Raw genomic sequence first — 15,581 nt, 5'->3', positions numbered from 1 at the left:
TTAAATTCAGTTGAGTGTTGACCAAAACCTCAGTTCAGATTCAACCTTATGGCTGGGGAACAGACCTGCACATGTAACACTCAAATGGAAAAGGCAAACGTTAGGGCAAGCATTTTGTGTAATTATGCATTAGTATATATAATATACTAATATATATTTATTAGCATATATATACATAATATGTGTATCTCTCCGAGTAAGTTTTGTTTGCAATGAGATTAACTGTTCTCGAGAGAGAAGCACCAGGCAATCATGGTTGTTTACTAACAACCCACATCCACATTCACCAGAGGGTGTTAAATCCTGGGCATAAGTTTAAAGCAGCATTCCTGCCTTGTAGCAGAGCTCCCCGAATCCCCGTAAGTTTAACAGTGCAGAAATTAATTGAAATTAATCTACTTTCCTTCTCTTTCAATTACTTAATCTTAAGGGTCCAGATGTAAAGTCACAAGTGGAAATATCACTTTATCAAGATTAATAGGTCTATTTCCACCAGATGGGCCAATAATTCTAACACCAACCAGAGGCTTCACAGCCTTGGAGTTTGCTGCGAGTGGCAAGTTGAAGTAACAGATGAGCTCAATGTCTCCCTGAAGATGGTGCTCTAAAAGGAATTGAAAAGGTTGCTGAAAGGTTCTTCTCTTAGAGTTACTCTAAACTTTCATTGTTATTTGCTAGCACAGGTATTTCAGTTTCACGGGATCAACGTTCTTCAAGTCAGTACAGTTAGAGATCTAATTAACAAATCAGTGAAAATTGGAAAAAGTTACAAAAAGAGATCAGTTTTTGGTATTACAAAGGCACATTCAAACTTTGAAAGAGTCTGTTTCTACGCTATTGTGAAGATTACAGCTAATGCCTTCTTCCCATGTTATTTCTAGTGTAGTGCAGCAGAGCTGTCAAACAGGAAGAAAGGACACCCTCAGAAGTCTACTTCATGAGCAAAGTTTAATGCCACAGCGTTCCTACGATGAACAGGGTTGTAAACCAAATGCTTTCCAACAGAGCAATAACAAACAGATCTCAGTAGCTGTATGCTTAATAAAACCACAGAGCTGTCTGACCTGGTGGTTGTACATGCATAAAAAACTACAAAAGAAGATCCTGTTTTCCCTAAAACCACGGAGCAAGGAGTTGTCTCAGAGAATGGCACAGCATCACCAGAACGTTTCCTCCTCTGAAGCTCAAACACGAGCTGTAGCATTTGCAAAGCCTTGAAGGGACTGATGAAATCTGGACCCCCAATTACCATCGTCTATTCTAAAAATTAGAATCGAGCTTTCATGCCTTGAAAGCTTTGCTGTTTGACTATCATTCCACTAGCTTTTATTTTAATCTCATGACAGCTAAGATTTTATCTCCATTAAGCATGAAGAATTAATCCAAGCCAATTAACTCTCAGATAATAAGCAATGCTCAATAGGCAGCAGCAAAACTAAATGTATCTGAGGACGAATAAAGGACAGCTTGAGAAATCAATGCTACTTTCAGACATGAGCTTCTTAATGAGTACAAATCCTAAAGAAAAATCAGGTCTTACTTGTAGAATCCACAAACCAATGGTCTTCCACATCTGTTGGCTTCATCGAAGCACGTCTCTGCTGTCTGCCTGTCAAAACTGGGCAGCCTCTCACAAAATACACCTTTTCCTGTGCAAAAGGTCACAGAACACAGAATTAAAGGCAGAACAGTCTGCACTACACATTTTCATCTTGAAATATTGTACATGTTGTTATATTCTAGAAAATCCGTTTCATGAATCCAGTGCTTCCTATCTGTTGATGCCAATAATTTCCTTTTTGCTGCCAGCTACGATCATTTTATTAGCTAGTTACAAGCCACAAGAAGCACGGCTGTTGAGATAAGCAGCTTTCTTTTGATTCCCAGCTGTATGTCTAGGACTGGGCTTTCTGGGTGAGAAAGGCGTAGTACAGGCCCCACTGCTGTTCAAGCCATCAATGTGAGTGCAGGAGGTAGCAGTTAGTAGGCTGACTTCTCTTCAATTGCACAATTAGTTTGCACAACTCAAGGGACACTGCTGAAATGAGAAAGCAGTAATTTTTACTTTTCTTTTTTTTTTTTAATTTTAATTAAGGAGCTGCTGCAGTTGCTATGAAATTAGGAGTGGAGGAGACAGACAAGTAAGGCAAACGTAAAGATCCTCCCAGTTTTGCTGAGCTTTGCAGCAACAGTATGAAGTCTGCAGCTGAGAATGGAAACAGGAGCTCTACAGCCCCAATCCAGACACTGAGCTCTCTTATACAGCCATCACAAGCAGAAAGTTTGGCTGATTTCCTTTAAATCTTACATCAAAAGATAAACTTTGCATTCTGCAAGCATTTAGCAAGCACACAAGGCCTCCTTCAGTGTGCGTTACCACTACAAATAAAAGCTGAATTTGCAGCAGCTCCTCTTACCAGCTCGCAGAGCATCTATCACGACCTCAGAAGCTTCTTCAGGAGGTGAACAAACGATGACTCCAGAAACTCTGCAAAAGTCAAAAGAAAGTTCTTCAGTGAAGACAACATTTAGAGGAACAGTCAGTGCCTCCTTCCAACTACAGCTGTTTTTATGCTAGCTTTAACTTCTGAGGATGAATTTTAAACAGGCATAAAACCCCATCACTCTGGAAGAGCATATTATGTTACAGAAGGAACTCAGTACCCACTTGCAGGGATGCAGACTGTAGGGCACTGATGCTCAGAAGTGACAGCAGTACAGTAATGAGAGTTTTAACCTGATCTCTTAATTCAAGGTCAGTAACCGCATTAGGTTTTCTCAAAAACCTGTTGTTAAAGTACACAATCCCTTAGCTAAAATGAAAACCTGCACAATGAAGCTGCGTTGTTTTTCCTGCACCTTAAAGGGGAAAGCTTTTCAAGTGTCTCCAAGACTACTTGCATTCTGCTGGTTAGAACACGCAGTGAAACCTAAAACCATTTACAAGGCAGAGCTGTTGAAGTGATGGGTACATCTTAGCTTATTTTCATTTTTTAAATTTCTAATATTGAGCCCATCTTTTTTAAAAAAAGTCTGCCTTTCAGTTTTGCAATGACATTTAAGACACTCATTTGAGAAGTGGCTGGTACCGCTGGTCGTTGAGCACGATGTCAGCGTCCTGCTGCCGCAGCACCCGCGTGCCAGCCAGGAACTCGGCGCTGAAGGCACGTTCCACCTCGTGCAGCCGGTCCTCCACGACGTACAGCAAGCAGCAGCCGTTTTCTTCCACTAAGCTTTGGAACAAGGTGTTATCGCCGAGCTCTGTGCCAAAGAGGGCGAGGCCGAGGCCACCAGCACCGCAGCGTCCCAGCACTGCGCTGTCACGGGCCTGGGGCACGGCCGGGCTCCGGCTGCTCCTCTCAGCGGGCGCGGGTGCGATCCTCACGCGTAAGGCGGTGAAGGCTGAGGTGGACGGGGCTTGGTCTGGGGCCGTGGTGGATCCGATGGCACCGGGGAGCAGCGAGGGGCCCCCGGCGGTGGTGGCGGCGAGGACGAGGGGCGGCTGGGCGAGCAGGGACGGGGCATCGAGCTGCAGCGGCAGGCTGATGTCGGGGCCTGCAGAGCTGGAGGGGGAAAAGGGGAAAGGTGAGGGGAGAGGGCAGGGAAAGGGGAAGGTGAGGGGAGAGGTAAAGGGGAAGGTAAAGGGGCAGGTGAGGGGATAGGTGAGGGGGTAGATGAGAAGTAAGAGAAGAAAGGGGCAGGTAAAGGGGACAGGTAAAGGGGATAAGTAAGAGAGTAGGTGAGGGGACAGGTGAGGGGAGAGGTAAGGGGACAAGTAGAGGAGAAGGTGAGGGGAGAAGGGGGCAGGTTAGGCGACAGGTAAAGGGGACAGGTAAGGGAGTAGGTGAGGGGACAGGTAAGGGGACAGGTAGAGGAGCAGGTGAGGGGACAGGTAGAGGGGAGCGTGAGGGGAGAAGAGGGCATGTTAGGAGACAGGTAAAGGGGTGAGAGGAGCAGTAATGGGGCAGGTGAGGGGACTCGCCCTGTGCCCTCCCTCACCCCCTCTGGCTCGGATCACGAAGGGACCCGTCCCCGGGGCAGCTCGGAGCGGATCCCCATGCCCCCTCCATGTCCCCCCCATGCCTCCCCCACATCCTCCCCGTGTCCCCCCCTCTCACAGCAGCAGCGGGGCGCGCTGCCGGGCCAGGCGGCGGTTGCGGTAGTGGCGGCCGGAGGCGAGGTGCTCGAGGATGCGGTCGCGGCGCACCCGCAGCGGCAGCTGGCAGGACGAGCACCACAGCGACTCGGCCACCGCCTCCCCCCCGCCGCCGCCGCCTCTCTCCGGCCGCTGCCGCTTGACGGCCAGCTCCGAGAACTCGGCGGCGTAGTCGTGCAGCGTCTTCTTCCTCCGCCCCATGGCGGCGGCGGCTCCGGCCGCGGAAGCGGAAGGCGGTGCCGGGCACGGCGGGGAGGGGGCGGCCGAAACCGGGCCCGGCTCCACGATGGGTTCCCCGATGGGTTCCCCGAGGGGCTCCTCACACCGCCGGGACGCGGCCGCGGAGCCCCCCTGGCCGTGGGGAGAGGAGCGGGGCCCCCCCCGCCTGCCCCTCGCCCGCTGTCCCGGCACCAGCCACAGGGCGACGTCGCCGTCCCCGCCCGGTAGGGGCGGCCCGAATCCCCCCCACCCCGGGCCGTTGGGAGCCCCCCGGGGTCGTTGGGAGCCGCTCGGGGTCGCCGTCTGAGCCCGGCTGTCCCCGCAGGTGGCCGCCGCGACGCCCCGGGCTCCCCCGGAGCCCCCACGATGGAGTGGGACGGGAGGGCGACGAGTGTAGGGGTAGGGCCCGGCCCCGACCCCCGAGGGGGCGACCTGTGGTGTGTGAGCACCGTCGATGAAAAGGTGAGGGGGAGCCCGGCCGCTGCCCCTTCCTTCCATCCCTGTCCATCCCCATTTATCCCCTTCCATCTCCTTCCATCCCCGTCCGTCCCCTCGGACGGCCTGGCTGTGTTATGGCCCCGTGTTCCCTAGGAACAGAGCCTGGCAGCGCTGAGGGAGGAGGTCGAGCGGCTCTCCAAGTACAAGGCGGAGTGCGCGCAGAAGGACGAGGTGATCTCCGGGCTGCTGAAGGAAACAGAAAGCCTGAAGAAGGAGCTGGAGCTGCTCAAGGGCGACGGAGACGCAGAGCTGGTAACTGCTGGGGTGCTGAGGCTGCTCCCTGCCAAGCCGTCGTCCGCTGTGGGTGGCAGGGAGGCAGGCTGCTCTTCAAGCACAAACGTCCTGCAGGCAGGAGTGGCGGACAGGCAGGGATGTTTGGAAAAGCCACTGTGCCAGCGAGACCTCCGGGACGTGGGGATGCGATTTGTACTCCCCCCGTCGGGGCTCATCATCCCAGCAGGGCGGAGAGCACAGGGCTTCAGCCCCAGTTCTGAAACTCCCTCTCTCCACACAAGGCTTTAGCACAGCTTCTTAAGTCCTTATTTCTTCTTTACAGTATGCAGAAATGGAACAAGAGAGCTCAAATGAAGAAGCCGCCGAAGAAGCTGCTGAAGAAGCTGCCGAAGAAGCCACCAAAGAAGCCGCCGAAGAGGCCGCCAAAGAAGCCGCTGAAGAAGCTGCCGAAGAAGCCACCGAAGAAGCTGTCGAAGAGGCCACTGAAGAAGCTGCTGAAGAGGCCGCCGAAGAAGCACTCAGTGACACCAGTGCTCCAGGGCTCTTTCTGGAGCAGGCAGAAGGAGAGGAGACACTGATTGCCCAGCTCATTGCGTTCCAGGATGCCAACGAAGAGCTCTGTGCAGAACTGCAAAATGCACGCGACGACTACAACCTAGCCACAGGTACCATGGGAGAAGGCATCCCCAGAACAGACTACTAGAGACCAAGGTTGTCTTCTTGCAGTTCTGTTTCTCTTATCTAGAAAACAATTCTAGGTTAGTTTCTCATGAGGGTGAAACCACCTGCTTTCAATTGTTGCTTACAGAGTGAGTCAGAAATGCCATGTATTTTGAAACCACTTTCGCTCTCCCCTTAGAAGTACAAGAAAATTGTGCAGAAAGGTCTGACTGGTATTATGGGGTGCTTGCTAGTGTTTCAGCAATCTGGCAAGCCCCTGTGCTTGTGTTACTGGCTCTGTTAGTCCTCAGAATTACTTCTCCCTCACAGTGAATTGACTTAAATTTATTATATATCACAGCAAAGTACTATGAAATGCATTATTAACCAGTGTCATCATGGCTGTACATTAACTTCACCCACAGTCTGTATGTGGATGGCAACAACAGCTCTGCTTCTGCTTACCTTAAAAAGACTCCATGAGGTCTCTGGCAGGAATTCTGTTTGCTTACAGTAGTACTCCAACGTTACAGGTGTCATGTGTTCCTTGCAACGACAACTGGAGATCCAAGAATCCCAGCTTCGGAAAACTGAATCTGAAAATGAAAGGCTTGAAAAGGAGCTCAGAGAGCGAGAAAGTCAGCTACAGGCCATGTCTGCCAAGGTACTACAGAGCTGAGTGGCCACAATCAGGAGAGCTGGCAGCAGGGAATTCAGTTTTTATGAAACATTTCCCTTCCTAATGAGACAGGAGTTGATTAGTGAACTACAAAACTGAAGTGTAAAATATTTTCCCTTAAGTTTTGCAGTCTGAGAGAAGAACGGAAACATGAAGAAATGATAGTGACAACAGAGAAGGAGAACTGCAGTCTTCGACAGGTGAATCTGGTGCAAGCCCAACATGCTTTTACGGAAAACTCTAGTGTCATCTGCTTCACTGTGCTTGTTTTAGGCTTGGAAGAGTGAATTTGCCCCATGAAAAAAAAAACACACAGTGAAGTTATTTTGAAAATCTGAATTCTTGAGTTTGTTTTACCACTCATTTTTTTCCTAATGGCAAACTTGCCCCTTTTAGCTATTTAAGTACTCAATACAGTGGTTTTGGAGAAAACCCCAAGTAGTAATAGTTAGCTGTACTGACAAGATTGTAAGTCTGTAGACTGTCCAGGAAATACAAGAAGCATTTGACCCAGATACTGGGGAGATGTGGCCAAGTCTGCTCACTTTCTTCCTCACTGTAATGGCTTGATTTATGTATCTCCTCAGGTTGTCACAGAACAAGAATCCAAACTGGCTGAGCAGAACAAGCTGATCAGTGATCTGCAGGGTGCAGTCAGCCAGCTAGAGGCAGAGGCTCTGAGCAGTCGATACCAGATCCACAAGCAGCAGCGTGCCCAGGAAGAGATGCAGAGCCAAGCTGAAACACTGCAGCACACGGAGCTGCAAACTAGAGTGGCACTCGAGTGCCTCACCAGCAGGGTAAATACAGCCTCTTTCACTTCAGATTCCTACCTCCCTGGTAAGAGATGCTTCAACCATTTCAAGCAGTCTGAAAGCTTAGAAACATTCCCAGGCAGAAGCATAGCAGGAGGCTCACTGGGGCACTGAAATCCTTTGCTCCCAGGGCTGATTTTCCTTTGCAGCTACACGGCTGAAGGAGAAAGAAAATCAGCCCATTTGCTTGCCTGCTTTCTAGCATGCAGCCCATATTTCAATGACAAAGCACACTAGCCTCAAATACTGGAAACCCTCAAGAAACAGTTTTGAATTCACAGCAGTTCTATCACCAGATTTCTAGTATCTTCCTGACACGAAGTAATAGATACCACCTTAAAGCCATTTTCTGCAGGCATGCTCACTCTGGGCCTCACTCAAGGTTGCCACAATGAGCACAGCAGCCCAAAAAGGGTCTGGATCCATCCAGAAACACATCATTAGCACAGTACGTACAGTGAAGCCCAGTAAACCCGCCCAGTTTCACACGCACAGACTTCCCATTTCATCATCAACTCGTACTTTTTCTAAGTCTGACAGTGTGGTCTCTGTCCTAGCCAACTCCATGCAAGTGCCAAAGAATCATATATAAAGGCTTAACGCACCTCTTTTCTTTCCTCTTTTATCAAAAGTTTGAAAGATTTCGAAGCAAAATAATTCAGGCTGCGTTCGGTACAGCAGGCAACAAGCCTCCCCAGGCAGAACTCACTGATGAGGAGGTGCTGGAGGCAATGCAGGTACGTAGCTTGCTGGAATTCTGCTCTCAGGAGCCCACGGGGAACTGGTAAGAGAGCACTACAGCACTGCTGTACACCCAGTGCTTTTCTACCCCTTTACATGTCTTTGATTTTCAGAAGATAATTAATGAGCGGATAGAGTTTCATCAGATGCTGAAACAAAAAGGTGTCAGGGTCCCATCTCTCTACAACATCGACACGGTTACTTCATCGCCTACCAATTCTAAGGGTAGGAGGAAGAGTCCTGCAAGGTAGCTTCTCTTAATGCCTGCGAAATAGCCCTAGTGGTTAAGTCTCAACATGTCACCAACTTCAGGCTTCTGTTTGTTTGTTTTCTGGTGATGATTTGATAGCAAATTAAACTTATTTTACTTGATTCAAGTTCTGTGGAATTCAGTTGTTTTCTAATTGCTGAAACTGATTAAACAGCATTCGTAAATCACTGGTCTGTAGAATTATTCTATTTCACAGGGAATTGTGAAGTACTACTTAGGACTGCTCAGATACAAGTAGCTTGAAAAAGTTACCACTGTGCCAAGTTTGTACAGTTACAGGACTGGAAAACTCAGCAATGCCCAAACAAGTGACAGTGACATGTGACTGCAAGAACCGTTTTATTTTCCATTCAATATGCAACACGTTGACATATTTGACACAGTATCTGAACGTTTTGTTAGAGCTCTACATTGTTTCTAATGGGGAAAAAAAGTAAATCCACGGGTCACCCTAGTTTATGGACAGCTCTACATTCATAGTTAGCAGCCAGGATGTAAAAATCACCCAGAGGCTGCAAAATTTAAAAGAACTACGTGTATTTTGGAAGGAGTCCTCAGTCCTCAGCGCTCTCTACACTGGAGTGTGACTGAGTGCTCCACCAGTATCACTCTGGGCAAAAACGCTTACCTTCTGGGGAGGCGGGGAGCTTTAGTGGTGTCACTGTAAGCCAGTATTGGCCCTCTGAACAGAACTGAAGTTCATAACCAAGAACAAATTCAGATCCTGACCAACAGCTAAGCTGATGAGTGCACAACAAATTCACCATGACTGGTATTTCCACATGGCTGGATTATGGCTCTAAAACATCCCGGGGAACACAAGCCCCTGCAGTCATTACCTGACTTCACTTAAAAATGAAAGCTGTGTTAAATGTGTTAACACGGAAAAAATCCGTCAGAGTAAAACTCATTGCTCAAGTTCTGGCAGTGGTTAGGTTGAAGATTTTTAAAATAGGCAGAATTTTCAGTTTCCTGGTTACTCCAGATATAAAACTATGCAAAATGAGATGTTAGCTAAGTACTTCTGCATCCTGTCTTCAGAACTGGCACACAGAATGTAACTCAGCATCAGTGCTGTCACCTACTGGACTTCTCAGTTCAGCTACTAAAATAATCCAGGTAAAACATACCAGGAAGAAATAGTTACCTTGCAGAGAAATATGACTCTGTTCATTTTACAAACTGCTATGATGTTGTAATGATTCTCCTTACACATTTGTACATTCTGACTTGAATACGTTGACTACTTTTCTGTTTGCATTTGACGATGATCTTGTCTCCACCTAGTCAGAAAACTGATGACTTCCTATTAAGGCTGAGAGAATGCAACACTCCTTACCATGACTTGATCAAACTTCAAAGTTTTTACACACCCAGGCAGGACACACTCCATCTTTTCTTTAAAACAAACAATCTCACTGCGTGCAAGTTGCATTATTGAATACAGAAAAAAAAAAAAAGAACAATTTTCTTAGCTTTGACAGCTGCTAGCGTATTACAGTCAGAAGAGAAGAAACTGTGGTTAGGTCAGTTTTTGAAGGATAAAGTACTTTCAGGTTCCCGTCTGTGTCCACCACTCGAACCTGCTCCACTACCAACGGAAAACTCTGCTGTGTATTTTGGCTGGGGTTCACGTTCACTGGTCCACAAAGAGCATCGGGTTCGTTATCTGAGCCTGAGCCTTCTTCCTTATTTTCCAAGGTGAATTTGTTCAGTTCTGCTATTTTCTGTTACAAGCGAAACACAGAAAGCAAGGTTAATTCTGCAGCTAAGCCCTTGGAGCAACTCAAAGTTGTTTTCCACGATGTGAATCTGGCTGGCCTCTAGAGGAATATTTGCATGAAAGCATTCTACAGGGAGGGGAAGAAAGAAAAAAACACCAATTTCTCTCCCTCAAAAAAACCCCACAGCTTCTGTATTCTTCTACACATGAGCAATTAAACATTTTGCTGAGAAGCACTCAAGAACAGACAGGATTATTTTACTGAATTACTTACCAGAATTAGAGTGTCCATGACATCTTTGCATATCTGTAAGCTGGTATCACTTGTCACTTCCAGAAACAGATCATGGGTGGTTTTTCTAATCTGTAGGAGTATCACAGGTAAAGTGAGTAATGAATCAGAGCACACAGACTCACCCACAGCCACTTGGCAATATTTCAGTAGAAAAACAGAATTAAAGGCTTTCATTCAGTTCAACCACAAGCAAAGCACTGCCTTTCTTTACAAGTCAAAAACTGTATTCCCACTCTTGTCTTGGCCATTCAATAAAGCCTCCTCTGCAAAAGGAGGCTGGTGCCTTTGGAACAGCTTGCTAGAGGTTTACAAGTTTACAAAGGTAAAAACATAACTGAGATTCATTGCAATCCAATAGTCAAGCGGAGAAGAGTAGGGCTTTGGAGATTTGTGTTTGGAACACAATCACAAGTTTCTCTCTCTCAGGAGAAAGAAAGGCTGTTTAATTCTGATTAACCTATTTCCACTAGCAGCTAGTACCTTTGTTTTCTCACTGTTGGTTATTGGTGGGAAAGAAATCACAACACCTTCAGCATCCACAAGACACGGGTAGTTATCTTTGCCATCCAGTAACTGGAGATACCTGCCAAAAAAAAGAAAGGGACAATCAAAAAATAACTGAAACAGCAGCTGGACAAAGCGCCAGAAAACAGTGACAAAAATGAATTAGTGTGCTCCTGATCTACCACGTGACAAAAACAGAAGTCAGAGCACTAAAATTCAGCAAGCTGATGTCACGGTGATGCAGCTAATAACACGAAAGCCACTAGCTACAGGAACTGATGGGCTAGAACCACGAAATAACTCACATCTTCATATCCACACTGTTAAAGTAGTCAGACAGGCTTCTAGTGCCTTCAGAGATTGCAGTGCTTGAGCAGGAGTATCAGAGTCCATCGTCTGATTCTTCCAGACAGCTTACTTATTTAATTCTCCCTCTTACTTACTATGGTGGTAGACAGTTCTCCATTTTGTACTTGGCAAATTTCTCCAAGCTGCGTGACTGATGGATATGGGTGGTGATCTCTACATGAGCAGTAAACAGAACAGGGTAGCGTGACGCTCTGCTTCACAGCTCGTCTGCTCTTACACGCAGATTGGCAGCACCTCTGATTCGCTTCAGTTACTGAACATGCATGACAAACTTCATTTCTCTTTGGTACCCTTCGACTTGCTGTTTTAAGTACAAGAACTACTCTTAAAGGTGATAAATATGACAAGAATTTACTCTTGATGTAACTAAAAATAATGGAAGTCACTCATCACCATCATTTTACTCTGGGTTACTCTGCAAGCAAAGATTCGGTTCAGTGTTTTTCATACCACCTCCTACAAGCTCACACTGAGTTTGTTAGCCCAATCACCATTACAGAACGTACTTCGTAATACATTTGAGCACATTTCTTTCAGTGCTGTTTTTCCATGCAAGAATGAGTTGCCAAAATTGACATGAAGAAAAACAACAAAATACTGACTTGTGCAACCCAGAAACGTTCTGACGCTTCTTCTGTTTCCTCTGCTCCTCTGCTTCTAGCTGCAGCTGACGGAGAAGATCCTTTGCCTTGATCTCCTTTCGACCCAGGGGCGTTATCTACACCATACAAGAAAAAAGAAACAATTTTATGAGTGACTCAGACACCAGGATTATTAAAACTCCCTTGTAAGCAAGATGAAAATTAAAACCATGCATCAAGTAGAATTTCTTACAATCAATTTTTTATTTCTACATGTTGCATGGAATTAAGCAACAGCAAATTCTCAGGTGTTCACATGCATCACTGTTCTCCTTAATAGCTTTCCCAGACTTTCTGGTGCAGTTCTACTGTATACTTTAATTTGTTAAGGCAGCTACAAAATGCAATTCCTCAATGCATGTTCCATTTTTTGGAGCAGGAGTTGCACTTCCAATCATATTGCAAAATATTTGCCGCCAGTACTTCATTTCTGCTACTTGATAATAGAAAACCAAAGGCCAGGCATTACTCCCAGTTCTTTTCCAGTACTGAAGACTGTTCACCAGATTTTGTTACTATTCAGACTGTCCAGCAACAAGTTCATACATTTCACACCATTACTCAAAGCCTCTACGGATTGAAGGTATTTTCTATTTGATCACGCAGCACATTAGACCAAACAGCCCAGGCAATGGAGATAAATGGCTTCTCACCCTAACCTGGGGCGTAGCGTTACTAAAACTAAAGTTTCAGTAAATCCTGTGCCTCTTTGCAACAGGATTTTCTCTTGTTGTGGGTATCAGCAATAACAAAAAAAAATATCTCCAAGTTTCGGCTAGATCTCATACACAGGGAGGGTTTTTGTTATTGAAGATGTGCCATCGTTCTTAACAACTTATAAAGGCTGTAAGTGCACTTTCTAGTTAATGTGCACAGAGCAGCTACACACAAGTCTAGACAGCAGAATGCAATGGAAACTTTGGGTCAACCCCAAAGTCAGAGCACCCTAACAGGTCAGTCTTACAGCAACATTGCTTCTGGAGGCAGGATATTAAAGGGCCTAAACAAATAAGGGTCACAAATTTGAAGTAACATTTTGGTGTTCTGGATTGCAAGTACGGCCTAAGAGTTTGACACGCAAATGTACTGCAATCTTTTTTTTTTTTTTTTTTTTCTTTGAAAGCAGCAACATAAATAACCCAAGCCTGGGTAAACCAACAAAACCTGAATTATTTTAATTAGGTTACCTGGAAGGCTGCTGCCGATCGAGGCACACTCAATGAATGAGCACCTGCTCTGCTGTCTGACACTCCAGGTACATCCTACCACATACGAGACCTCCAGGGAACATTAAGATGGAAACACCACAACATAGGAGAAAGGATCAACAGTGAAACACCAGTACCTCAACCACCCTAAGCAAAGGCACACGTTAAGCTACATTAAGAACGTTTGTAGAAGAAAAAAAGCCTATGCCTGCTTCCCTCACTGGTTTAAGTCCCCAGACAGATGGGCTTATAACCGGTCCTGGAATACCACCAGGCAGCTGTGCAAGGCTTGCTCAAGCAAGGCTCATGACAGCAGGATGGCAAGAACATTAGCTTCAAAATTCCTGGAGTTATTTTTTTTCCTTGCATCTATGGGGTAAGAAGAAAGTTCCTTCCACTCTAAAAGTTCCAGAAAATGAAAGAAAAAAAAGAAAAAACAGGGAAAGATCCACAGTTGGCACTGCCCCCTACCTTCAGCTCACCAGGAGGCTGAACATCGTATGTCAGGGGACCTTTGACCAACTGCAAGTCATGGGTGGCAATTGTGGCTGCTGTCCGCTTTTCGCAGATGTCTTCGTGCAGTTTAGTCTAAAACATAAAGAATGCAATCAAAATGCAAGAAAGATACCAATGCGATTTACCCCTCCTAGGCTCAGCGTTCTCCTCTATTGAATGTTTGCAGCACTTCCAACTGAGCAACCCTCATTTGCATGGCGTCTGGGCGCGTCCTCGTACAGCACTTAAAAGCTCTGCAGTCTGCACGTTTTGTTTACCCTTTTGGACCAAACCCAGCGTTCCTCTTCACCTGCAGAATAATTTCACCCAAATTACAACCGAAGCGTAAGGAGAGTGAAGCAGAGCACATGAGATGTTTCCCAACCGGGCAGTAAGCACTTTGAGATGGGAAAGCAAGCGCCCAGCACTCGCATCTACCACCCGAAGGGCCTGTGAGCAGCCTGCCAGGCAACAAACAGTCTCCTTTCAGCGCTGCTGACAACTTTCCCCTCATAAATGAGAATAAGGAGGCCCCAGCAGCTACCTGTGCAGTCAGGAACCTCTTCAGGGCATTGCCCGGGTTCAGGTTTACTCCTTTCAGCACGCAGCACACGATGAAGGGCCGGACGTCTCTGACGCCCGGGCTGACTTTGACAACCAGCGGCGTGGGATTTTCAGAGACGTGCAGCACCTTCACCAGCAGCTTGCTGACGGCCTCCAGCTCGTCCTGCTCCCCTTCCCCGCCGTCCTTTTTCTGCTGCTTCTCCCTTTTCTTCTTCCTGGCCTCCTCCCTGGCGTTCTCGCCCTTGCCCTTGCCGCGGCCGCCGGCCCGCAGGTACTCCAGGATGGCCTTGGTCTGGCAGCCGTTGACCATCTTCTCCAGCCGCTTGTCCCTCAGCTGGTTGCCCCTGAAGTTGGCCTCCTTCAGCCTGGGGCAGTCGGCCAGCGCGGCGGGCAGCTCCGTCAGCCGGTTGTTGGCCAGGTCCAGGCTCTGCAAGAGACGGCGCGGTCAGCGGGGTGACGGGGGATACTGGGAGGTACTGGGAGGTACTGGGGAGGACTGGGGACCGAGCTGCCTGCACCTTGAGGGCCGGCAGAGCGGCGATGTCAGCGCCCAGCTCCTCCACCTCGTTGTCGGCGGCCTCGAGGCGGCTGAGGAGGGGGAAGGCGGCGGCGGGCGGCAGCAGGCGGCCGGGCAGGGCCCGCAGGCGGTTGCCCGAGAGCAGCAGCGCCTGGAGCTGAGGCGCGGCTCGGGCCAGCCCCGGGCCCAGCTCCCGCAGCCGGTTACCGCTCAGGTTGAGGCTGCGGAGCTGCGGTAAGGCTGCGGGTTGTTGCTGCTGCTGCTCCTCGCAGCCCTCCGCGCCGCCCAGCTCGGCGGGCAGCTCCTCCAGGCCGTTCCCGGAGAGGTCGAGCAGGCGGAGGGCCGGCAGCTGCCCGCCCAGCCCCGGGCCCAGCCCGGCGGGGCCCAGCGCGTTGCAGCGCAGCACCAGCGTGTGCAGGGCGGGCAGGGAGGCCGCCAGCCCCGGGCCCAGCTCCCGCAGAGCCGCGCAGCCGCTCAGCTCCAGCGACTGCAGCAGCGGCAGCCCCAGCAGCGCCGCCGGCAGCCGCCCGCCGCCCGCCGCCACCCGCTCCGACACCGCCGCGCCCGGCAGACACAGCTCCCGCCGCCGCTCCCGGGCAGCAGCCTCCAGCTCCGGCCACGCCGCCTCCATCCCGAGCCGTGCCGTGTTATTCCGTGCTGTTCCGAGCTGTTCCGAGCCCTACGGATCCGCCCCGAGCCGCGCCCGCCGCCACCGAGCCTGCGCCGGCAGCCGGGGGCGGGCGCCCCGCTCCCTCCTCGCCCGCAAAAGTGGGTTCCCCCCGGCCTGCGAGCCCGGTAATTGGGTTTTAAAAAGAGGTTATGGGGCTGATGGAAGGGCTTTTTTCTCCCGAAGCGGCGGTGACAAAAGGAAAGGCCCTGGTTGAGTATCCAGGGACCGCGGGACGAGAGCACTGGTGCCGGAGCTCGGTGCTGGAGTTCGGTGCAGCCCCACCGGCAGGGCCGCTGGCTGCGCTCCTGCAGTCTCTGCTGGC

The 15,581-nt window shown here is 48.9% G+C and overlaps 2 protein-coding genes across 2 annotated transcripts; one reads left to right on the top strand and one right to left on the bottom strand.

Annotated features, from left to right (window-relative positions):
• The first annotated feature begins 4,355 nt into the window (after positions 1–4,355).
• CCDC27 (coiled-coil domain containing 27) lies at positions 4,356–8,397 on the top strand. Its single transcript, XM_032201696.1, has 9 exons — positions 4,356–4,599; positions 4,701–4,837; positions 4,967–5,125; positions 5,430–5,772; positions 6,301–6,431; positions 6,569–6,646; positions 7,034–7,246; positions 7,894–7,998; positions 8,116–8,397. The coding sequence occupies exons 1-9, from the start codon at positions 4,356–4,358 to the stop codon at positions 8,251–8,253; spliced, it is 1,548 nt and encodes a 515-aa protein (XP_032057587.1). The 3' UTR covers positions 8,254–8,397.
• Positions 8,398–8,593: 196 nt separating this feature from the next.
• Positions 8,594–15,251, bottom strand: LRRC47 (leucine rich repeat containing 47). Its single transcript, XM_032201434.1, has 7 exons — positions 14,591–15,251; positions 14,053–14,499; positions 13,485–13,601; positions 11,767–11,882; positions 10,772–10,874; positions 10,271–10,360; positions 8,594–10,000 (listed from the first exon to the last, which is right to left on the bottom strand). The coding sequence occupies exons 1-7, from the start codon at positions 15,218–15,220 to the stop codon at positions 9,761–9,763; spliced, it is 1,743 nt and encodes a 580-aa protein (XP_032057325.1). The 5' UTR covers positions 15,221–15,251; the 3' UTR covers positions 8,594–9,760.
• Positions 15,252–15,581: the final 330 nt, after the last annotated feature.

This window comes from Aythya fuligula, chromosome 21 (genome assembly GCF_009819795.1).
Source record: "Aythya fuligula isolate bAytFul2 chromosome 21, bAytFul2.pri, whole genome shotgun sequence".
NCBI lineage: Eukaryota > Metazoa > Chordata > Aves > Anseriformes > Anatidae > Aythya > Aythya fuligula.
The sequence above is the reverse complement of the archived record's forward strand: the minus strand, read 5'-3'. Positions and strand labels throughout refer to the sequence as shown.

Bases quoted from the DNA above. Each gene is read 5' to 3' on its own strand.
- CCDC27 (XM_032201696.1), top strand. From the start codon at position 4,356: ATGGCGGCGGCGGCTCCGGCCGCGGAAGCGGAAGGCGGTGCCGGGCAC. The intron at 4,600-4,700 runs GTAGGGGCGGCC...CTGTCCCCGCAG, and splicing joins GACGTCGCCGTCCCCGCCCG to GTGGCCGCCGCGACGCCCCG. The intron at 6,432-6,568 runs GTACTACAGAGC...TTTTCCCTTAAG, and splicing joins TACAGGCCATGTCTGCCAAG to TTTTGCAGTCTGAGAGAAGA.
- LRRC47 (XM_032201434.1), bottom strand. From the start codon at position 15,220: ATGGAGGCGGCGTGGCCGGAGCTGGAGGCTGCTGCCCGGGAGCGGCGG. The intron at 10,875-11,766 runs GTCAGTATTTTG...TTTTTTTGGCAG, and splicing joins AACGTTTCTGGGTTGCACAA to GTATCTCCAGTTACTGGATG. The intron at 10,361-10,771 runs GTACTAGCTGCT...ATACTCCTACAG, and splicing joins CCAACAGTGAGAAAACAAAG to ATTAGAAAAACCACCCATGA.